This window comes from Rattus norvegicus, chromosome 19 (genome assembly GCF_036323735.1).
Source record: "Rattus norvegicus strain BN/NHsdMcwi chromosome 19, GRCr8, whole genome shotgun sequence".
In the NCBI taxonomy this organism is placed as follows: Eukaryota; Metazoa; Chordata; class Mammalia; order Rodentia; family Muridae; genus Rattus; species Rattus norvegicus.
In genome coordinates, this window is record NC_086037.1 from 34,699,478 (window position 1) to 34,723,608 (window position 24,131).

At 51.9% G+C, this 24,131-nt stretch overlaps 1 protein-coding gene across 1 annotated transcript in view; it reads right to left on the bottom strand.

The window, feature by feature from the left end:
• Positions 1–23,369, bottom strand: part of Nkd1 (NKD inhibitor of WNT signaling pathway 1) — a 73,044-nt gene extending 49,675 nt beyond the window's left edge. Inside the window, exons 1-3 of the mRNA NM_001271381.1 lie at positions 23,250–23,369; positions 23,096–23,128; positions 22,368–22,501 (exon numbers count right to left, since the gene is read on the bottom strand). Of these exons, the coding sequence (NP_001258310.1) occupies positions 22,368–22,501; positions 23,096–23,128; positions 23,250–23,274 (192 nt within the window). The 5' untranslated portion in view covers positions 23,275–23,369. The remainder of the gene's footprint in view (positions 1–22,367; positions 22,502–23,095; positions 23,129–23,249) is intronic.
• Positions 23,370–24,131: the final 762 nt, after the last annotated feature.

Below are 24,131 nucleotides of genomic sequence, written 5' to 3' on the forward strand. Positions count from 1 at the left end.
GGACAGGGCCCCTTCACATCCTTGCCCTCCACAAAATATAATGCCATGGGTGACAGAGCATTTGTTCACTAATGGCATGTGTGACTGTCCCTTACAGTGTAAGAGAATAAGACTTTTAAAGTCTAAAGAACTAAACCTCACTGCCTTGGGACAGTAGCTAGCCTTAGAGAACGGTAGTGAGTGAAGAGCAGTGCTGTCTGAGAGAATACAAGAGACGGAAGTTCAAATTCCTAGATGCTACATGTCTTGAGTGAACTTAATTCTGATGTTGTTAAAGTCAGTGTATCCAAATGTTTACATTTCAAAAGCGTCACTATATATAAAAAATATTTTTTAAAAATGTTACTACAGGGGAAGGGCTAGGGGGTAGGGAGATGGCTCAGTCCTTGAGGGCACATACATCTCTTGCAGAGGACCTGGGTTCGGTTCTTAGCATCAACTGAAGCTACTGGTCTTCGGGAGCACCTGCCTTCCTATGAATATGCATACAGTGGAAAGTAGTAAAAACAATGTCCCGGGCAATGGGCAAAGGGATGCCTTGTGGTGCTCTTACATCAGTTAAGGGCAGAGCAGGTGGCAGTCCTTTGTGCATGGTAACTTGATGTCTGGCTTGGTGGCCAAAGCTGGCTTACGCCTAGGACTCGTCAAAGTAAAAATCAAGTCCAGGCAGCGCAGCATGGGAAGAGGAAGACAGACAGAGGCCTGTGGACCACCATGCCAGCCTTCGACATGACCTCTGGTGCATAGCGCAGGCGGACATAACACCTGTTTGCCACCACACGTGCAGCCTGAATGGAGGATGTCACCCAGGGGATCTGTCAGCCATGGCCAGCCTGCAGTGGGGCGACCACGATGTGCGAGTCTGTGGTGGTCAGATGGGAGAGAAAGAGAAGTGGAGCAGCTTGAGCGCTCTGAAGAGAGATGGGACTGGAGACTCGAGGGCGAGAGGAGGAGCCAGCTGTGACGGGCGAGCCCCACCACCTGAAGCCATGGTAAGTAAGGTCCCAGCCCAAGGCCGCTGAGGGTCATGTCTGAGTCTGAGGCTATACAATAACAAGGGTTGGTGTTGATGTCCATATTCGCATTACCACTAGAGAACATGGTTGGGGCAGCCTCCAGGGCCGGTGGATGTCCAGAGGCTGTGCATAACTGGCCCTGCCCCTCACTGGATGCAGCACTCTTGGAAAGCTTGGCCCATCTCTCACCCCCACAGCACTGGAAGAGTGGGACCTGTGCCTCACACCCGCAGCACAGTGGGGCTGACCCTGGTGGCAGGGGTGTGAGTCAGCCGGCCCTCAGGGTGTATGAGCTGACTCTGCTACTCATCTGGCATGGGGTAGATCATGCACAGGTGATGCCCCCCATCTTCCTACCCCTCACCACCTCCAGCAGTTAGGAAAGCTGCCCAGAGTCATGCGCTCAGGAGAGCTAGAGCTCGACCTTCCCCTCACCAACTGCAGCACTCAGGAGATCTGGCTCTGTACCTCGTCTGGGCGGCACAGAAGAGCTAGTCTGGGGTGGGATGGGTGGCTGGGAGAGCTGGCTCCCTGCAGTGGCTGGGAGCGCTGGCCTTGGGGTCATGAGGACAGGAGAGCTGACTTGGCACCTCATCAGCTGTAGCACTCCGAAGGGTGGGCCCTGAACCTCGCCCGGGAACATAAGTGAGCTGGCCCTGATGGCTAAGGCATGGGTAAGCCAGCCCCAGGGTATGAGACTGGGAGAGCTAGCCTAGCCTCGCACTTGGGAGAGTAGGCCAGCATCTTGACTGGGTATCACAATGGAGCTTGCTCTGGACGAGTGGGTGCAGGTGAGGCAACCCAAGGGCGTAAGAGCAGGTGGGTTGACCTTGTCCTCTACCAGTGAAGGCAGCACTGGGTGGTCTGGCCCGAGCAGTGCTGGAGAGCTCACCCTGGTGGTGTGGATAAGAGAGAGCCAGCCGCTGACCAGCTCAGCTGCCACTCAGGCCCAGATCCAGGGCTCTGAATCAGCTCACCCCAAATCTGTATCATCTGGAATCACTGGGAAATGTGAAAGGGCCGGTCCTGCTGATCCTACAAGATCTCCATGGCGCAGGACAACAGGATAGCCAGGAGGAGTCCCAGTGAAGATCTAATGTTGTCTGTACCACGAAAGCCAGAGATCTTGAACCAGACCAATGACTCACTGCAACTAACATTTGCAAGTGAAGATGTGTGGACAGAGGGATGCACTGTGTGACACACTGTGACCCACTACAGCTTCCACGGTTTTCCGTGCTTTGTTTGTTTTGTTGTTTGCGGCTGTGCTTTATTTTGAGGGGTTGCAAGGGTCTACATGGAGGGATGGGGAGATGAGAAGGGCTGGGGTGCGCGATGTGAAACTCACAAAAAAAAATCAATAAAAAAGTTTGGAAAAACAGCAAAAATAAATCTTTTTAAACTTGTTACTAGGAACTCTCATCTTTCCTTCCCACACAATAGCTTTGGGAAGCCCTGTGCCTCTGCACCTCTGCCAGCCGTTATTTCCTTGCCTGTCAGCACCCCAGGAGACAGAGGAGGCCTTCACAGTTGGCAGGGCCCACAGACTCTGGCCACTCTGCTGAAGCTAGGCTGTGCATCATCCCTAAAACTCTCTACAGTCAAGCTCTAAGAGACCTTTGACACCTAAGAACCTGGATAGAGTCTCTATCAACCCCAGCTGGCAGGTTCCACTCTAGTCCTTAGCACCCACTGTGGGCAAGACAACATGAGGACCAGCTCTTGGGGAGACACAAGGCATGCAGGACACCTCTGCTCTGCACAGTGTCCCTCTGCAGGGAAGAGATGGACTGCAGTGCATCCAGAGACCAACCCCGGAAGACCCTGGGGAAGTGGCTTCTCTGAGGGCATGCTCACATGGTTTTTACCGCTAGTCCCTAAACACAGTGTGACAAACGCTTCAGGCATTTCCTTCGTCACGATTCTTCAGCACTGGCTAAAGAATAGGAGGGCGTGTCTAAGCTACACGCACATCTTGTCATTTTGTATAAGGGACTTGAGGAGACACCCAGGGACTAATGTCACAGGAAGGCTATGTTTACCAAAAGCTACTCATCACCAGGCCCTGAGGCTCCCTGCTGCCCTGTTTTAACTCTCGTTATTAGAGGAGTTCTTATTGACTGTTTCATTTTACTGATGGGAAACCAAGGACATGTATGTCACCCATACCGCTCTGACTTGGACAACCAGAGAACACATCAGCAAAGCAGTGTGAAAGCTCCCTGTGGGGTTGGGTCAGCTGAGGGAAAGTGTTTCCAGAAGAGCGAGGGCCATGGTATCCCAGTGTCCTGGTCAGGAAGAAGGAAGCAGGTCCCAGGATAAGGCAGGGCACACAGGCTCAGGAGTCAAGCATGCCCCATACAGACACAGGATCCTCAGAGCCAGGTGGAAGCAGGAATTCTGGTGCTGACAGAATTCCTTACCAGCAGCCTATTCACAGGCACTGTGTGAGAAGGGTCCAGATCCAACCACCTAGTTCTGAAGAGCACCCACTACCCACTCCTGGACATAATGCCAAGTTGACTCCAACTCCCCAAAATATTTACCAGAAGGATCTGGGCACAGACTCCGTTCTGTAAACTTGGATGCGATTCCAGGGCTGAAGAGACAGATCTCCCGGAAAACCAGATAAACTTTCCCTCACATTCTAAATAACGAGAGGGGGGTGGGGAGGAGAAGGAAATAAATCAACCCTTCCCACTGCCCAACTTAAAAGGGATTATGATCCAGAGCAAGGAGGGAGCAAAGCTGCTGTGTCCTTATCGGGCACAAGGCCGCTCCAGACACAAACAAAACTTTTGGCAGGCATCCTTCTTCCTCATCGGAGGGGAGCAAGCAGTGCTCATGCACAGGCTCAAAGCCGCCCTGAGTACACGCAGGCTGATCTTCCCCTAAACTTCTGAAAAAGAAGGGCCCCTTCTGGGAACCAGGACACCAGATGTAGCTTGAGCAACAGAATGAGGCCTGTGAACCTCCAGGTCCCAAGGGTAGCTAACCCGGAGTTCAAATCTCTCACTGCTCGGGCCCTGGTAATAGAAAGAGGAGGGGTGAGGAGTAGTGTGGGGAGAGGAGGTTGTTCCCGGCCTCCACACCGTTGCCCTCAGCATCAGGGATGGGATAAAGGAGATAGCAACCATAGGACAACAACCCTCACTCCTGAGGACACACTGAGAGGCAGGTACGGCTGCTGTCTCCAGATGACAGATAAGCCAGAGTCCCAGGACCAGTAAAGACAGCACCAGATCTGACCAGACCTCCAGATCTCAATCTGGTGTCCCCTCCCCCAGTTTCTGGCTCCGTCTTCCAGCTCAGCCTGTCTCTATCCCTGCCCGACACCCTTACGCTGCATAGCCCTAAATCCCCCCCCCCCCCAGAAAGGAGAGGCGAACACAGTTGCATGTTCACCCTTCCCCCCTCCCCAGCCCGTGCCATCTCCTGGCACCCACTCCCACTCTAGAAACGCAGCCTGGCCTCCCCAGGGGCCCATCCAAGAAGCAAGCTTTCCGACATAATATTTTCCTCCCACAGAACGTGAGAATAAAGGGCTCTTTGCTTGTCTCTTGAAATAACTGGCTCTCACCATAAAGCAACCTCAGCCCAGTAAAAATATTTCTGTAAAACTTGGTAACTCTATCTGCAGCTCCTTTTCTGAACGTCAAAAAACCTTGGAGAATGAAATACGGCCAAGGCAGACGTTATGACAAGCTCATGAAGTCATGTCTACCCCAGGCAGTCCTCCCGGGCACGGTGATTAATTTGCTGTTAACCACAGGGACTTTGTGTCTTAATACACTCAAAGCAAAAACACCAGTTCACATTTCTGCTGAACAATACCCACCACCCCTGGCTCAGGGGGCAGCCAAGTGGGCAGCAGAGCCACGTCTGGGCCCAGGGGCCTGGATGGATTCCGGAGAGCTGAGAATCCCCAAGTTGGCCATGATACACAGGTGAGTCGCCCTCTGTGGCTTGGACTTGCTTGCTCACGGAGGCAGTGAGCATTTTAAGTTAGGGGTATTGGACGGAAACTGAGGACCCCTATGGAAAAGTTAGGGGAAGGGTTGAAGGAACTGAAGGAGATGACAACCCCATAGGAAGACCAACACAGTCAACTGACCTGGACCCCTAGGAGCTCCCAGAGGCTAAGCCACTGACCAAAGAGCATACACAGGCTACTCCGAGGCCCCAGGGCCTCTGTACATACCAGAGGACTGCCATGTCTGGCCTCAGTGGGAGACTTGATGCCCCAGGGAAGGGAGATACTGGGAGCACCCTCTCAGAAGGGAAAGGGAGAGGGGGCAGGGGAGGGGGAGAACTCTGGAGGAGGGACCAGGAGGCGGGGCAACATTTGGGATGTTAATAAATAAAATAATTAATAAAAATTGTTTTAAAAAGTTAGGGGTGCTTAAGTGAGTGTACAAGCACTTAACCCAAGTCACTCCAGGGCACTAAGAAAGGCACAGGGCTTGTACAGACCTCAATCTTCTCATCTGTCAACGGGGGAAGCTCACTCTGGAGAATCAGGAGCGCAGGGGACAGGTCCCTCTGAGCCTCTGCGACCACCACACAGTAGTTGAGGCCCTAGCAAATGCTGTTCTAGGCCCAAAGAGATAGAGATGGGTGTACAGATGGCAGCTACCAGCACAGGTTATTACCTCACGGAATCCTAAGAACAAGGTGGAGGCTGTCCCCCACACTACACAGGAGAAACAATGTAAATTCCAGTCCAAAGCTGCACCCCAAGCTCTGGGTCCCCTACCGTTGGCAGATTCACACATAGGAAGGCAAGATGAAATGAAGTGTGTGTGTGTGTGTGTGTGTGTGTGTGTGTGTGTGTGTGTGTGTAGAGAGAAAGGGAGAGAGTAAAGAGAATGATCAAAACGTTATTTTATATTACCGTTTTATTTGTTTGTTCATTTGTTTAAAGAGGGTCTCACTGTAACTTCAGCTGGCCTGAACTTGCTCTGAACACCAGACTGGCCTCCACTCATAGACCCACCTCGCTCGGCTTTCCAAGTGCTGGGAATAAAACTACACCTGTGTGAAAACCCCACGATTAAGATCATCTGCTATTTGGGTGCGTTGTTTGCAGTGCTGGGAACCAAATCCAGGACTAGCAGCTGCCTCTTCTATTCCACACAAATCAAGGGAAGAGTTTCTGACCTGGGAACTCTAGCTACACTAGCCCTACAGTAAGGAAGAAGGGCACGCATCCAAGGTGGAGAATACATGGGCTTCCAAGGGCTGCTATCACACCAGGCTGGGAAGGATTCCCTGGTCTCCCCATGCAGAGGTTGGGAACTGAGAAGGAAAGAGCTCCTGTGGGCTGCATGGGGGAAAGACAAACCACCCAGTCTTTCTGAAACCCAATGCCCTCCCCCGCCATATTTCTCCCCAAAGTTTGACTACTTTATCTGGTGGCCCTGTCCCAACTGCTAGCCATCCTTTGGTGAGTCTTCGGCTCAGGGAGCTGGGCACGCACACTCTAGCTCTCCCCACTCATCAGCATGTGTAGCCTTCCCGTGAATTCCCAAGGATCTCTTACAGACATTCCCAAGGGACTCAGCGTGAGACTGAGGGTCAGGGCGACCCAACTCTGCAGGAGAGTATATGGCCCAGGTCAAAACGATGGAGAGATAGCCTGGAATTTTCTAGAACGTGCAGGTGACGCAGAAGCTTGAACTACTGGGAAGGGCTCACACTGACTAAAGAGACGGCCTCTGAATGAAGCCAACGTCAAGTGGACAGAGACAGACACCACCATCCTGCTCTGGGACAGGTGCTCTGAGCTCCAGACCCAACAACAACCCCAAGCAACAGATGATTTTAACTGTGACGTTTGAAATGTTTGAGCCAGGCATGGGAGCGCATGCCCTTAATCTCAGCATTCGGGAAACCAAGCTAGGTGGGACGCCACAGACATGATTTAGGAGAAAGGTGAGGCCGTGCTCACACGGCGAGGGAGAAGCAACCTGGAACCCTCTGCAAAGACCCAGAACAGAAACCCCTGCACACTTGTGTGTGACCTTCTCTTCACGCTACCGGGAGCCTCCAAACCTCAGATATTCTGAGTGTCTTCTGCCTGCCAAGCGGGGCCCAGCCCATAGAGGACCGCTCTGCAGAATCTGAAGTACAAGCTCAGTTTCCCCAAGCAAAGAATCCTGGCCAATTAATGTATTACAGCGAACAAGGCTTTGGGAGCCAGAAAGCCTCTGCTTAACCCCAGTTGGGGGGGCAGCTGCTCTAGCACAGAGGTCTGCCTTCCAGTACCCTATAGCAACCTTCCAGTACCCTATAGCAACCTTCCAGTACCCTACAGCAACCTTCCAGTACCCTACAGCAAACCTTCCAGTACCCTATAGCAAACCTTCCAGTACCCTACAGCAAACCTTCCAGTACCCTACAGCAACCTTCCAGTACCCTATAGCAACCTTCCAGTACCTATAGCAAACCTTCCAGTACCCTATAGCAACCTTCCAGTACCCTATAGCAACCTTCCAGTACCCTACAGCAAACCTTCCAGTACCCTATAGCAACCTTCCAGTACCCTACAGCAAACCTTCCAGTACCCTATAGCAAACCTTCCAGTACCCTATAGCAACCTTCCAGTACCCTACAGCAAACCTTTCAGTACCCTATAGCAACCTTCCAGTACCCTATAGCAACCTTCCAGTACCCTACAGCAAACCTTCCAGTACCCTATAGCAACCTTCCAGTACCCTACAACAACCTTCCAGTACCCTACAGCAAACCTTCCAGTACCCTATAGCAAACCTTCCAGTACCCTATAGCAACCTTCCAGTACCCTACAGCAACCTTCCAGTACCCTACAGCAAACCTTCCAGTACCCTATAGCAACCTTCCAGTACCCTATAGCAACCTTCCAGTACCCTACAGCAAACCTTCCAGTACCGTATAGCAACCTTCCAGTACCCTACAGCAACCTTCCAGTACCCTACAGCAAACCTTCCAGTACCCTATAGCAAACCTTCCAGTACCCTATAGCAACCTTCCAGTACCCTACAGCAACCTTCCAGTACCCTACAGCAACCTTCCAGTACACTACAGCAACCTTCCAGTACCCTATAGCAAACCTTCCAGTACCCTACAGCAACCTTCCAGTACCCTATAGCAACCTTCCAGTACCCTATAGCAACCTTCCAGTACCCTACAGCAAACCTTCCAGTACCCTATAGCAAACCTTCCAGTACCCTATAGCAACCTTCCAGTACCCTATAGCAACCTTCCAGTACCCTATAGCAACCTTCCAGTACCCTATAGCAACCTTCCAGTACCCTACAGCAAAATCTGTGGCAGGTGCCCACCCCAGTCCATACTGAAAAAGCCTCACCCTGGAGCTGCACAAGAAATAGCCACACAGGAGCTCCAGAATTAAGTATTTGTAATATAGGGCTCAAGTTCTCCCTCCCACTCTTCTAGAAGGAAGTCTAGGATCACTGAAAACCACAACTGGGAGGGGGGAGGGGGGTTGTCAGTGGCCAGTGGGACTGGCTTCTCCTGCCACAGCATTTCTGTGCCTCTAACGCCTCTGATGGTCTACAGGAGAGGGTGGACCAGAGCTTCCTTTCAAAAGTGTAGAGAACGTTCTTTTGCCACCTCCTGCTGCAAATATACTTCACATACACACACACACACACACACACACACACACACACACACACACACACACACAGAGGGAGGGGCAGGGGCTGGAGATAGGGGTGAGAAGGTGAGGTTTAGCCAGCTGCACAGCCTGTCTTCCTCCTCAGACCAGACCTGGTCAAGAAGTAGGCAGTGGCCACATTCTGGAGGTCTTTTAAATTTACACGTCAACCCACTCAAACCAAGCTTATCTCATTAGAGCTCCGTAGCTGGACCACGCTCCCATACAGCACACACAGTAGCCCAGAGCACTGTAATCACAAGAAAAACCATCAGATTGAGCTACACTGCCCACTCTTCCTTTTCACATCCCCTTCAGCCCTCCAGTTGAGAGTAGCCCCATATCAAACCTGTCTGTGGAAGTCTAAGCTCTCATGGGAGCTTAGCTCCAGCCACAGGAGTAGGAAGAGGGAGACAGACTCATTGACTCAGAGTCTGACACCAGTCAGAGTCACACAAGGCCCTCTTGGGTCCCCTACACCCAGTACCTGCCACTCTCTCTCTTACCCAAGCCAGCTCTGAACTCACACAATCCTCCTGCCTCAGCTTACCAAGTACACAAATGTGTACTATACCAGCTGGACTCTGCTCTTGAATCAGTACCCAGGAGGTCAGAAGCAGTGACTCACCCCAACCCTTCCTGAGAAGCTCCCCAGGGTGCCTCGTCCTCCCCTCCCCTCATTAAATGTACGGTTGTTCTGAGAAGTGTGAGCCCTGCACACTCATTCACCTAAAATGCCAAATAAGGAAGTGTGCAGTGTGAAAGTAAAATTCTCTGATCCTTCCAGATCTTTACACATCTAACTACACTCAGAAACAGCCCTGGGCAGACACGTGTGCATAGCTGTCCCCCAAGATCCCCAGAGACTGGCTTTAGGGCTCCCCGGCCATGGACACCAAAACTTGTCAACACCCAGGCCCTTCTTCACAATGACTCACTCTCCCTGCTGTCACCTGAGCAGAAGTCAGTGAAATGGCCACACTGCCACAGACGGACCTGGTAATGGATGGGTGAGTCCAGTTTTCTCCCTCTATGCATATTTCTGAACACGCCTGTTCAGGTACACCTCAGTTCTGCTGTGCCTCTCTGACCCCTGACCTCTCTTCACCAAGTCAGCACCCATAAAACCCAACTGTGACAACCATCCCAACAATCCCACCATGTCTGTATCTTGTGGATACTGCCCACCTCCCCTCTTTAAAAAGGTTGCCTATCAGTTGCTTTCTCTTCACACGCTCTCTATGGCAGGCTACAAAATGACAGAGATCACGTGTCCAGTACTTAGATATCTGTGGTCCCTTCCCTTAAATCCATGTTGTACCAAAGGGGATTTGGGACCACCAGTTCTAGCCCTGACCGTAAGAGTACTGGCCGGGCACTTGGAGAAGCCAAATAATAGCCAATGGATACCCGAGGTTCCTCAAGCAGCATCCATCATGGCTGCTCAGCCATGTGCCCTCTGAGATGGAGCTTCTGGCCTTCAGACTCAGATGATGACCTCAGTACAAGGCCCCTGCCTTCCTCTTCCTCTCCATTCCCATTGAGAAGGGAGCAGGCTCAGTACGAAAGCATTCACCCAATCCCTAGGAGTCCTGCCTTGGGGTTAAAAATGAAGTCAAAGCTCGGAAGCAAGAAACCAGAGTGAGGCACAGAGGTCAGAAAGCTTGGCCACATCTAACAGCTTGTAAGAGCTGAGCTGGGGCTTGAACCCAGGTATCCACGTCCCAAATCTAGAGCAGTGGCCAAACACCAGTGTTTTTCTAACACTGGTCGCGCTCTATCTACCATAAGAATGACATTATAATGGGCTTCTGTTATACATACACAAACATGGGTATACAGACTTTTTTTAAACCAATACAAAATGTAATACAAAACGGGTAGCCTTGCTGTAAGTGATAGTTGGTCTTAATTTTTCTAATTTTCTATTTAATTTTTCTGGCCACCAGTTGATTTTGGGAATGGAGCTGTTTAACACATAATTTTGAACCCGCTGGCATGGCTCTAAGCCAGCTGTACAGTTTTCCAGCCTGATTTGAGTCTTGCTCTAAGGAGGTCCTACCTTCATGTCAGGTGAGCCTCAGCACGTTAGCTGGGTGGCAGCATTAGTCTCGCCACCAGGTTGGTGGCTCTCAATCTTCCCAATGCTACCACCCTTTACTACAGTTCCTCACAGCTTGCTGATCCCCCAACCATAAAATTAGGTTCATTGCTACTGTAATTTTGCTACTCTTATGAGTCATAATGTAAATAGCTGATATCCAAAGGAGCCATGGCCCAGGTTAAGAACCACTGTGCTAGAGGAAGAGGGACTGCCCTGTTCAGATAGGAAATGTTCTCCCCAAAAGCTCAAGTACTCAAGTCTTGATCTCTAGGTAATGGCACCAAAGCCTTGAGGGAGTAGAGTATAGCTAGGAGACGTAGGTCCTGAAGGAGAAGGTCCTTAGGGATGTACTGTCTCTGACTCCTGCCTCTGCCTTCTGTCCTACTATGCTCCTCCACCCACCCCCAGCTCTGAGGGCCTACACCTTCTGAAACTATAAGCAAAATAATCCTTCCTCCCCTGTTATTTTCCTCTGCGTTTTGCCATTAAAGTAACAGGAAAACTGATTAACATCAGGGAAAAATATCAGTGCCTACCTCATCAGGATGCTGACAGAAGCAAGCAGTGAGGACAAGGACGGCATGGCTTCCTACGCAACAATCACCTCATCTTGCTGGGCACCCATGCTTACACGGAGCTGTGCACACGGGCTGCAGCTATGGAGCGTGTGTGCCCAGGGCTACCCCAGACATATACTCCCACAGGCAGGGGCAGGAATAGAGGCCCCCAGTACCCACAGAGAAGGCAACTGTGTTCCCAAGTAACCCAAGTTTCCTTGAGTCCTCTTTTGACTCCTGCAATCTGTCTAAGCCACTGGGAGAAAGGGTGCTACAAGAAAAATTCAAGGTCAAAACCAGCCCTGTCTCATGACACCCTAGAGAAGCCAGGTGTGGCAGGTATGGATCCATAACCAACACCTACAGGAAAGGCCTCTGAGTGGGGCTCCCTGCCCAAGCTTCTGAAGCTAGGTAAAGGAGAAGCCCCCCTGAATGGCTGTGGGTCTCTCCCCAGCCCTAGAGCAGACGGGCTCCGCTGTGCCTAACCTGCTCCATAGTCCGAACTAGGTGCTCAGAGAGTTGGGAAGGCTTGCCGGAGACACCTGATCCTCCCACAGGATGTGGCACATATCACCGTCCACTCTGGCAGGCACGGCTCACCCTCTGCCAGTCTAGAAGACTAGAGTCAGACTCCAGGAGGAGGCCAAGGGCTCTGTGCTGTTCATACAGCCTCTCTGCCTTTGTTTACCACCTACCCTGTGCCTGGAAAGCACATCTCCTACGTGCTCCTTGGGGCTCAGTACCCCAGCATCACTCCCTAACCTAACCTTAAGCCCTCACTCTCCTTCATGCCCCTGTTCGGAAGCATACTCAGACGCCCACTCTGACCATTTGTTTGGTCATGAGTGGACACACTAGAAAGCTCTAAGAGGCCGAGCGTCTGCTCCATTTTCCAACTTGCTGACATAAACCTATTTCACACACACACACGCACACCACCCCCCCACCCCCCTCCCCAGAGAACTCCCTGCGGTGGGAACAGTTCCTTTACAGATGTGAAGATGGAGGACCTGAGCCATTGCTGGCCCCAGGCCATGCATCAGGAAGCCCAGGCCGGACGCAGGTCTGATGTCAGCCTCTACAAAGCTGTCACACCTATAGACCAGCAGCCCACACAGCTGGTCCTCAGCAACAGCACTGATCCTCCTGTTGTCCTGCCTGCCATGGAAACAAACTGTGGCTTCCCAGCTCAGAGGGCTACCCGCTCTGTTCTGTTTGCAGCCACAGCCAGCTTTTCCTGTCAGGACAACAGTTTTAGCTTAGAGGAGTAGCTGCTTTGCCCACATGATGAAAGTGTCCTCAAGAGGCGGATACAAAGATCTCACAGGGAGATGCAGGCGATTCGGTTCCAGGCTTCGTCCGCTATGCATGCATGTCTTATCACTAAGTCCCTGCGCCCACAGGGCCGAGTTGAAAGCAGTCACAAGCACAGAGCGCAGGCCACACCCAGCTATCTGCTCATCCATAGGAAGTGATCCCTAACACTCCTGCCTCAGCCCCCTGAGCACTGGGATCACAGAGGCATGCCAACATTCATGTATGCAGTGTTTTAAATTCAGACATCTGGATTCTCTAAACCACCGGATGACAATGCCAAGGCCATGTTCCCCAGCGGCTAAGTGTTGGCTGGTCCTAAATGGCACTGCCCTCTTGAGGCAGGGTGTGTGTTCAGATGCCTTCTGCCCAGCCTGCTGCACTACCAGTGCGACTTCTTTGGCTCTGCAGGTTACTAAGGTCAGTATTAGCATCCCACGAAGCTTCCTCCATGAACCTCCATCTCTAATCTCACCCCCACAATCCCACCCTTGTCTGTGGGTTACGATTTTAAGAACCCCCTGTGGGATTCTTCCAAACCATGCTAGGAAGTGAATGCTACTACCAGTTCCCAGTTGTGAACATTGAGGCAGCCATGTTCATTCTACCTACTACAGCATGTACCCTAGAGAAGCTGACCCCTGGGTACCAGTCCCCTAGGAACTCCTTGCATGCTGACTTCTGAATTCAGCTAAAAGCATGACCTAGAAGGTAGAAAGTGAAATGGTTCCTTCCACTCTCCCCCCCCCCCGACCCCCCGCCACACACAAACACACACACACAGACTATGGCTCTGACCTCAGTTAATCACCTGGGCCTTAGCACTGACTGGTGCCAGACCACAGTTGTTTCAATACCCAGCAGGTTTCTCCCAACGTTGCTTGCAACTTTAGGACCTCAGGTATCTTCTCATTTAAGTTATCAACAATGTATCTGTTTCCCACCGCATCCACAGGTTGGCACAGAGACCTGGCTTAGTGCCTGAAGTCTCAATGAGAAAGCGTGCAGGCAGAATCAGAGCCCAGGCTGTGGTCATCCACAGCCCCTGTTCATCTTGATCTTGCTCTTTTTCTCCTAGCTTCTTGCCTGACTGCAGTCTCCCCAAGGGCCCCTGTATGGTCCCCAGAGAACCCAGAGCTGTGCTCACCCCAGTGCAGACCTGTGATCTTCATGGAGACCATGAAACCTTCTACCACCGCTTCATCTTCCAAAGTACTTCACGAGCCCTCTTCCCCCTCCACGGAAGAGATCACAGGCTTCTTTCATCACGCCGACCTCACACAAGGACACTTCAGGTTTTCCCTCTGGACAGAGACCTGAGCCCATAACACAGTGGGAAGGTGGCCAGGGGCTGGGTATGGTACCTTTAAATCCCAGCACTCAGCAGACAGACATCTGTGAGTTGGAGGCCAATCCAGGATACACAGAAGGTAACCAGGCCAGCCACGACGTCCACCAATATCTCCCACAAACTATGCTCTGTGGCTTTCTCCCTGACGCTTATCCAACATACAACCACTTTGACGTTCCCCCTATGCTCCTGCCTGTGGAGTTTAGCTCAAACCAGGTTTCCTCTGAGGACAGATACCTCTGACCCCAGCAGCTCCTGTTCTAGATCCAAAGTCCCCAGAGTGTCCCCTAACCTCCCTTTAATATCTTCACTGTTCAACACATACCTTCCAAGTGTGGGCCAACCTAACTCAGAAACACCTACAAAGACCCAGGGTATAGTATCTGCATTGAAAATACAGCTGCGTTCTTCAAAGCCCACAGCACAGCATCTGCATAGCAAGCACAGCTGCATTATATATATACACACATATATATAATATGTATATATTAATATATACCAGTATATTAATATATACCATATATTAATACCACATGTTAATATATACATATATGTTAATTAATACATGCATATAATTAATATATATGGTATATATATTATATATACTATATATACTATATAATATATGTATATATTAATATATATTATATATATACACACATATGCATATGTATATGTATATATCCTTTGGCAGCTATAAGGCACCAGTATTGAGCACTCCCTTGTCCTCACTCCTGAATACTGAAATTTACTGCCCAAGTCCCCTATATAACTAGGGGCCATACACGTATATAACCTGTGTACCCTCTCCTGTATACTTACATCAAGTCCACATTGCTTATAATACCTAATGAGGTGGTTTGAATGAGAATGACCCCCACAGGCTCATATGTTTGAATGTTTGATCCCCAGTCGGTGGAGCTGTTTGAAAAGGATTAAGAGGTGTGGCCTTGTTGGAGGAGGCGTGGCCTTGTTGGAGGAGGTGTGTCACTGGGGGCGGGCTTTGAGATTTCAAGAGACTCCTGCCATTTTGAGTTAGCACTCTCTACTTGTGGACCAAGACGTGAGCTCGCAGCTGTTCCTGCCGCCATACCCTCATTCCTCTATCGCGGACTCCAATCCTCCAAAACCATAAGCCCAATTACAAGTTGCTTTGGTCACAGCATCTTACCACATCATAATAAAATGCTATCTCGTCATCGGGATGTCTTGTTTAGGAAAAAAAAAAAAAAACAATGAGGGGAAAAGCCTGATCAACTTAGATGCTTTTTTTTTTTCCAAATATTTTCAGTTGATGCAGGGTCCACTCTGGACAGCTGACTCCATAATGTATCACAATCCATGGATTTACTTCAGGAGTGCAAAGAAGTTGAACACCAGGAACCTCAGTGATGTGGATTACATTAGGTATGGTGGCACTCACTGTAATCTCAGCAATCAAGAAGTTGAGGCAGAAGGATGGTGAGTTCCAGGCCAGTCTCGTCTACACAGCAAGATCCTGTCACGGAATAACACCAGAAACCTAAATCATACACCATGCCAGCAGAGTGACGCGGCTCATCCATATGCCAAAAAAACATTGGATAAAACTGAATGACTATTCCTAATTTAATAAATCTTAGAGAGTTGGGAAGTCAAGGCAAGTTATTCTAGCTAAAGAAATAGTACACATGACCTCTCACCGTTATTAAACAGAACTTAGGGAACATTCTTACTTAGTACCAAGGCGAGGGCAGGGGCATGAGCAGAAGGACCTGCCATCTTGTAAAATGAACCACCCAGACCAGCTCTGAGCCTCAGAGAACTCTGAACCTGACTGAAGTGTCTAACCAACTTATATTTTATTATCTGCATTGTAAAACATTTGTCTTCTACCAGGCTCTAAGCCTCACAGGAATGGCTTGTGGTCGGTTTTCATGTAGAAATGCATACTCCCCGTCTATGGCAGACACACAAATAGTGGGGCAGGAGGTGTCCTAACATACTAAACTAGAATGACATCATCCCGCTTCTCAGATGGAGAGGCCAAAGTTCAGAGGAGGGAAAGGCCCTTTAGTTGATGTCATGGGATGCAGCAAAGCCCACCTTACCCTGGGGCCCTCTAATAACCATCAGCCACACACAGGGCCACATGCCACAGTCAATGTGGCTCAGCAAGCCAGAACGATGACGCCCAAACTAATTCCTCGGGGCTGCTAAGCAAACATGGCCCTGGACAGGCCCCTTGGACAGAGCCACACTGGCTGGCCAAGGTTCCTGCGTATCCTGCTGAAGCTGAGGGTGACTTCAGCAGAAGGACCTACGGCTTTCCTCCTGAGCCTTGTGGCTGGTGCCCACATGTATAAACATCCCTCTCAGCTTGCCCGGGCATCTATCAAAGAATTACTTATGCCTCTGGAAGTGCGTGTTTAGAAAAGGCTCCCCACCCACCTGGGCTTGGCAGGGTGCGGCCTGGCCGGACTCTCGGGCTACCCTTTATAGAGGACTGCCCTTCATGGAGTGGGTATGCCTCTCCTCTGATCCAGCCTGAGAGCCTGCCCCGTCCATGCAGAGAGGCTGAGGCAGCTTCCCAGGATAAACGGAGCAGGGTGACATCAAAGCCCAGTTTCCAGATCCAACAAGCAAAGCCTTCAGCTTTCTCTGGGCCTTTCGTCCAGGGTGTTCTGAGCTCCTTCCTCACTCCTCTCTGACAGGAGGGCAGATATTTGGTTTGTGAGCAACTAGATTCCTTCCTTTCTCAGGAAGAGAGGGCTAGGGAAGAAGCCAGCAGAAGAAAGCAAGAGGGGAATCCTTCTGTGAGCAAGGAGTGGCAAGAGAAACGGGAACCAGCAAGAGAGGGAAGCCCAGAGGCTGCCGCAGGGGAAGTACCTGGACCCAACAAGCAGCCAAAAAGATCTCAAAGTTTGTCTAGCTAAGCAGAGTGTAAATTCACAGCTCTGGGCACCTGACACATCAACATGATGGCCCCCACTGTGGCCTCCACCTGGGAGGCCCGAGCAAGGGAGCTCTTCCTTCAGCTCAGCCTTCTTGTGCTCTGTGACACAGTGAACTCTCGGGGATGGATGTCAGCAGCCTCTTTCTCCCAAGCCCTTGAAGTGGCCTTCTCTGTCCTTCCGCAGCAGTGTCATCCCATCTCTACCCACACAGCTGAGCTTCCGACTCTCAAGCTGACTTCCACCTACAACCTGTTTCCAGAAGCCACCAACCCAACCGACAGCTGGGTAGAATCCCATCCTTAAACTACAGGTTAGCAAATTCCAAGGAGTAAGCAGGCAGCCTCACATGCCTGTCCCTGGAGAGGTAGCTCGAGCGTCCCAAGAGCTGCTTACCCATAGGGCTTTCCAAGACCAAGCTCCAGGGACACTTCCACTCTCCATGAGCCACCAAGCTCCAGTCTTGGTTTAAGGCTTGCTTCTACAATTTCACTAAGGATGGTGGACTCGGGAAAGATAAAACCTAGCCTCAGGAATAAAGGGTTTAAAAAAGCTGGCTAGGGGTTGGGGATTTAGCTCAGTGGTAGAGCGCTTGCCTAGCAAGCGCAAGGCTCTGGGTTCGGTCCCCAGCTCCGAAAAAAAAAAGGGAAGGAGGCAGCAAGGATAGTGACCAAATTTTCCTTTCTTCATTCATACACAGCAAGTGCCTGTTAACGTACTTCAGAAAAGAGATTGCATTTGGTGGCTGGCTCTTTTGTTAATGGCAGTTCAACTCTGACCACTTTAAGTGTCCAAGGAAGCAGGTGGTTGCTGATGGGGGTGTGGGAGGTGGGGAAGTAGGCTTCCTGGTACAAACAAGGACGCTCTCCGCCATCCTGTTCCCTCTCCTTCCAACACAAGGCAAGGAAGTTAACAGCCCCCAACTCTACTCTCAGCCACTTGTAGGAGATGCTGCCTGGATTGTGAATGAAGAGAGACGCACCGGCCCGTGGCTTGTAGGGTACAGGCAGCACATGCGGGCTGGCTCAAGAAGACCCAACGTCCTTCTTAAAGAAGTTTCAGAGGGGGAAAGGAACTACAACTTAAAGTGCCTCCAGGAAGTCCCATGACACAGATGGACCACAGCCAACAGGTGATGACACCCACTTGAAAAGACACAGACCAGGAGCAAACTGCTGTGATGTCTGGCACCGGGCACAGCACAGACTCCCAGGCCACTCCTTGCTGGCTCCCATGTACAGGTCTGTGAAGCTGTCCCCGAGTGCCACCAGCCAGGGAGACCCTCCCTAGACTACTCAAAGATTCCCTGAAGCCCCACCATCCTCAAAGCAAATCACCTTTCAATTCTTAAGCACTGAGTATTTAATTTATGCTCTACCTCAAATGTCAAGTCCACCTCCCAACACATAGCTTTGAAACCACGTAAGGAGGCCTAACACTTTCCATATGGTGAAGACGTGGGGCCTTTTAATTGTGCCAACTGGTATCATTCAAGGGTAATTCCCCTGGAATCCAGGATTCAGGCAGCAGCTGGGCCAGCCCCCAATCTCATCACACAGCCCCACCTGGCCCCATGCAGCCTGCCTGCACCCTCCTAATCTCCCCCAAATATCAAAATGTGCTAGGTGCCCCCTAATCAAATTACCAAAGTGCCTGGCAGCCGCCTTTGATCTACAGGGGCCTTGCCTGCCCCCTCCCCGCCCGGCCCCAGCCTATTTCTACAGTCTTGCTATAAAAGAACAAAAGGATCATAGTGCGAGGACTGAAGGTTGTTGGAGCCTGGTTACGCACATCCCTATATACACGTGTGCCCGCTCTCATGGCGTGGACATAGGCAAGGTGTCCGCCTTCATGCCTGAGTCTACTGCGGCACCTACGATGCGAGAGCTTCACCACAATGCCTCTGCTCACCTAGCTCGTCCACTGTGCCTTCTCTGGCTACCTGATGCTTTCTTCCTAGCGGCTCTCAGAGACACTGTCTACCCTCTCATACTACTGAGTTCATTCGTCTCCGCCACGTACTTGGCTCAGTCTACTGTCCTTCGTCCGCGTGCTTTTTCCGTCTCCAGTCATTCATGACTTTTCACCTTTGAGATATAGACTCCCTGTGCCTCATCAAGCATCCCCGAAAAGCAAAATTCCAGACCTTAGCCTGGGTTCCCACCAGAGGTGCCTACAGTAAAAGGGTCCAAGGGAGAAAAGAGCACACACATCAGGATCCCTACGTAAAGACCAACTCTCAACCCAGGTCCTATTCTTATCAAGGCTTATCTGCAGCAGCTCTGCTGTGGATGGTAACATTACTGTGCCCATTTTACAGATGTGCTCATGAAGACACGAAACACTCCTGTGACTTGCACGAGGTGACAATGCCCTGTGTAGGAGCCTGACCTCATTCACTTCTGTATGTGGGGGATGGGGATAAGGCTGAGTCCTGTGCCTGTGTGGCTGCCCTCACACTTTATGGCTCCTGCCACAGACACAGGAAAGGGAGGACCCCTCTTGCTTTTTCCTACCCTGCAACCAACTCATATGAACATGGTGGCAACTGTCTGTGAGCCCCTGACTGGAAACAAGGCAAGGCTTGGCTTCACGCGACTCAGTCTACACCAGTGACGGCAACTCGAGGTTTATGGGGAGATCAAGTTCACAGAAGCAATGTGCTTGGCACATGCGGGCACTCAGGCAACAGTGGTTCTCATGGCTGGCAACAATAGTGTCGTCAGTTTGATAAGGCAGTGAATGAGGTGTCCTCAGCCACTTTGGTGACAGGACAGGTGAAGAAGTAGATACAGATTTCCTAAGACAGCCCTGGTACAGGCTACAGGAAACTGCCAACCCTGGAAGCTAGCAGACTGCTAGAGTCCACACCCATCGACATCCTGATGATATCATAGAAGGACCCTGCCAGCCACCCCTCCCATGCCAGTGAGATTCATGGAATTAGCAGGACTTCAATGTGCTCGTCACACCACAGCCTATCCGCTACTCTGGGTGCCCCCGCCGTGTGAGCATTCCTTCTTACAGTCCCAACTAGGACCCCTTGAACTCAGCATCCCCCTGTATTGACTTTGAACTCACCTACCTCTTTCAACTTTGATTCATCCTAAGTGATATATCATCCATGAAATCATGCGTTTGATGTCCTAGTTATTTTTCACTGATTAAAAAAGATAAGTATCTAGAAAGATTAAAGATATTCCCCCCTAAAGACCACCTGAATTGCTTCACAGGACACCACCTGTGCGGCCCCACACTTTGGCTCAGCCTGGTCCTTCTCTAGGGTCGATGCGTGACCCCACTACTGTGGCCACCACAGGCTGGAAGCCAGGGATCCAGGACTGCTATTAAGATCCACTCTCAAGGAAACGGAGACCTCCCTCCCCCCACTCAACATCTTTGATGGCTGGGCCCACCCTCTAACTACCCAGCACATGTCACACTGATGGCTCTATGCCTCACATCTTCAAAAGGACTTTGAACAAATATTAATGACCCCTCCTTTTCTGAGAGGGGGGGTGAGGCAGGAAGGCAAGCAAGCACCATCTATCCCATGCTGTCCTCAGCTGGGGGAAGAAACCAGGCAACAAAATTCCGTGACTTCAGCAAAGCCACAGGCTTAAGCAGGGGCCCCCTCCCCCTGCTTCATTTCCCCCAATGGCAACTTTTACTGGCTTGCATTCCTCTTGCTGGGAACACTACTATTTAATTAAAAACGACAGACTTTTGTTTTCCTCTCCTTCTCCCCGCTCCCTCCCATCCTCCCAGCCTGGATGCCAAGGAGACCCACCAAAAACATGCGGGTAACATTTGTTATGGCTTTGAAGATAAAAGTCAATGGAAGCAAGCCCTCGCTGTGTTTCAAGTTTCCCCTCTAGCATGAAGTAAGGCTGCCTGGCAGTTTACGGGGGGGGGGGGGGGGGGAGGCAGAGAAGAGAGAAGAGAGAGAGAGAGAGAGAGAGAGAGAGAGAGAGAGAGAGAGGAGAGAGACAGAGCCTAAATAAATGTCATTCTGTAGGACTAGTTTATGAAAATAAACAGGCTGAAAAAACTAAAACTTGATTAATGGAAATCCTCTCTGTTAGCCTGTACTGAGCTGCAAACGCATCTGTTCATATGTCTAAATTGGATTGTTTTCATTGGTCCTTAAATAAATAAGTACATCAAAACCTGCAAATGGTGGGGGAAGCAAAAGTTTGTGGTTCTGTTGAAAGGCTCTAACTGCAGTCCCCCCAACCCCCACCTCAGACCAGTTTTGACCTTTCTACTAGGATAGCAGCTTCAGTCCTAGCCAGCAGCAAACTGGAAGGCCAGGAAGAGAAAGCCTGAGCCATGGAGTGGAAGGAGAGAGGTAGCTTATCCCAGAGAGAGGGCATTTAACACACATGCACACACACACACACACACACACACACACACCACACCACTCACACACATACTCATGCCACCTCCCTGCTGCAATGGTGCTGCCAGGTGCAACACACACACACACACACACACACACACACACACACACACACCATCTGAAGCCTCTATCACCCTCACCCAAAGAACAAGACCAAAGAACTAGCCAGACCTGAGGCTCAGTCTTTTCCCCCCTCCAAGTTAAAAAAAAAAAAATTAAATGTCACATCAAAAAGTTGATTCATCCTTTGATCCTTGGCTTGCAAGAGTTCCACGCAGACCATCTGAAAGCCCCGTGCAGAGTTCTGCAGCTCACAGGACATCTGTGAACACCAGTCCCAGGCCGAACACAGGGGCTGGAGTCACTCACTCCCCCAGCCCACTTGCTCTTGCAGAACAACTCCAGCCTGGAGAACCCCTTGGGTGAAGAAAGGGTGTACCCAGACCACTCTACAGAGACGCCCCCTCCCTTTCGGCCACACTAAGGGGGACAGCCAGGTCTCAGTGCCTCCAAACTCTACCTACACTCAGATGGCAGATGGCACTGATGAATGCCACAGACACAGTTGGAGGTAGCCACAGATCCTGGGCCAGCAGAGCCCTGCCCTCTACCCAGACACTCCTGTCTCCCTTTAGTCTTAACCCCTCCCCGTGGAAAAGCTGGCCACAAAAGCAAAGCAGAGGAGCCCCAAACCCCAACACACACACACACACACACACACACACACACACACACACACACACACACGGTACAGCCTCCCCACCCCACTGGACTTGTATCACCTCCTCCGTGGCATTCCCTCCCCAAGCAACCCTCCGTGCCCAGCTGGGCAGGAGACTGGCGCCCACTTGATCGACAAGGGTCCTCCAAAGCAAGGGGCACAAGTAGGGCTAGTAGGGCACACAGTGGCTGAGAAGGGATTTGGGGACTTAAGACAATGTGCAAACGGGATGCTAAAAGTTGGAGATCCTCAGCCGCTCCCCGAGGCTGAAAGGGGTGAAAGGGTATAACAGAGTGGGGGCCATACCCGGGCGCCTCGACCAACAGTGCCTGCCAATCTCAGCTGTCGGGGTCCTGAGACGCTGCCTGGACAGCGCTGCCTCCCGATCCACTCCTCGATGCCTTTCCTTGCCCAAGCAGCGCTTACTGCAAAGCTGTCACCTGAGGCGGGAAGAACGGGAAGACATTGAGTCTGGGCCCCCCAGCTAGCAAAAGTTACCTGAGAGTGAAGGGAAGGAGACAGGCGGCACAGCCGGGTGAGTAAAGACTTGGCAAAAGGATCAAGCGCCGGACAGAGCAGAATCCAAAAGAGGGAAATAGTCAAGAAAGGGGGCTCGGCGAGATCCTAAGTGCAAGGAAGATTCAGAAGGTGAAAGGGAGTAGGCAGTACCCTGACTGAAGGAGTTCAGGGACCAGAAGGAGCGTGGGAGGCAGGGACTGCGGAGGAGAAAGCTGAGGGTCAGCAGAGAAGGTGCCCTGGGAGCAGAGACCAAGTTCTCCTGAGAAGGGGCTGGCTAGAGGAAGGCGCAAGATCTTGGGGATTTTAAGGGAAGACCCCACCGCCAAAGTGGAGGGGGTTAGGGTCAGCAGTGGGAGCACCGGGCTGTGGGGAACGGGTAGGAGGGGCAGAGGGGCCCCAAAGAGCGCTCCCGGGGCGGGGCTGGGGGCTGAGGCAGCCCTGGTAATGAGATCCAGCGGCAAGGCGGTTCGCGCCGCCTCCCTCGCGCCCCCCGGGCCAGTGGCCCGCGCGCCTACCTTCCGGGCTCTCCCTGCGCTTGCACACGGCGGCTGTGGGCACATCGCGCGCGGCGGCGGCGGCGGCGGCGGGAGCCGGAAAGAAAGGAGAGGGAGAGTTAGCACCGGCGGGAGGACGCGGGGCCGCGGCAGGCGCGCGGGCGAGGACACTGACCCGGCTTCGAGTGAAGTTTCCCCATGCTGGGGCGCGGCAGCCGGGCGTCCTAAGCCATGCGTCCGGCCGCCGACCCCGCGCCAGCCTTGCTCGCCTCCTCCTCACAGTCCGCGCGCGGAGCGCAGCCCTAGGCGGCGCCGGGACGCGCTCCTACAGCGGTCGCCGCGGCCGGACTGACGCCCGGGCGCGCCGAGCCCCCTGCCCGCCGCCACGGCCCCGCGCCTCCCCAAGCGCCCATTGGCCGGCAGCGGCCCATCAAAGGCGAGGCGGACGCGGCGGGGCGGGTAGAGGCGGGGCCTGCGGGTAGGGGCTGGCCAAGGGGCGGGCCCACGGAGGGCGTGGTCTGTGGGCGGGGATAGGGGTGGACCCTCGATGGGGAGGGGCTTTGGGTGTGCTGGGCCCTAAACCCCCTGTGTGAACCTCGGGGCGGGAGTGGGGACCGGGTGGAGGCTCTGGCCGCTGGGTGGTGGAGCAGCGCTGCCCTCGCTGGTGACACTGAGACTTCCCTCTTCTCTGCATGTCCTCTGGAGCTGCCAGAGTGGGACTGAATGACTCGAGTTCACAGGTGGGGAAACTGAGGTCACAACTGGCAACCTCAGATGCCCTAGCGCACGCGTCTACTGCTCTCCCATGATGCTGTCCCTTCCCAGACTTACAGAGCCTAGTCTTCTACAAAAAGTGGTCCCTGTTTTCAGCTGCCTGCCCTTTTCTTTGATTCCTCTGGGTTTTGCGTTTGTTTGAGGTTTTTTGTTTTTGTTTTTGTTTTTGTTTTTGTTTTTGTTTTTCCATCCATTTGGGAGTCCCGTAGAAATCAACCGGGCGCCTCGCTAGCTAGGGCGAGTTCGGCCCACTCCTGTTAACGACAAGTGTCCATTAGCCCCG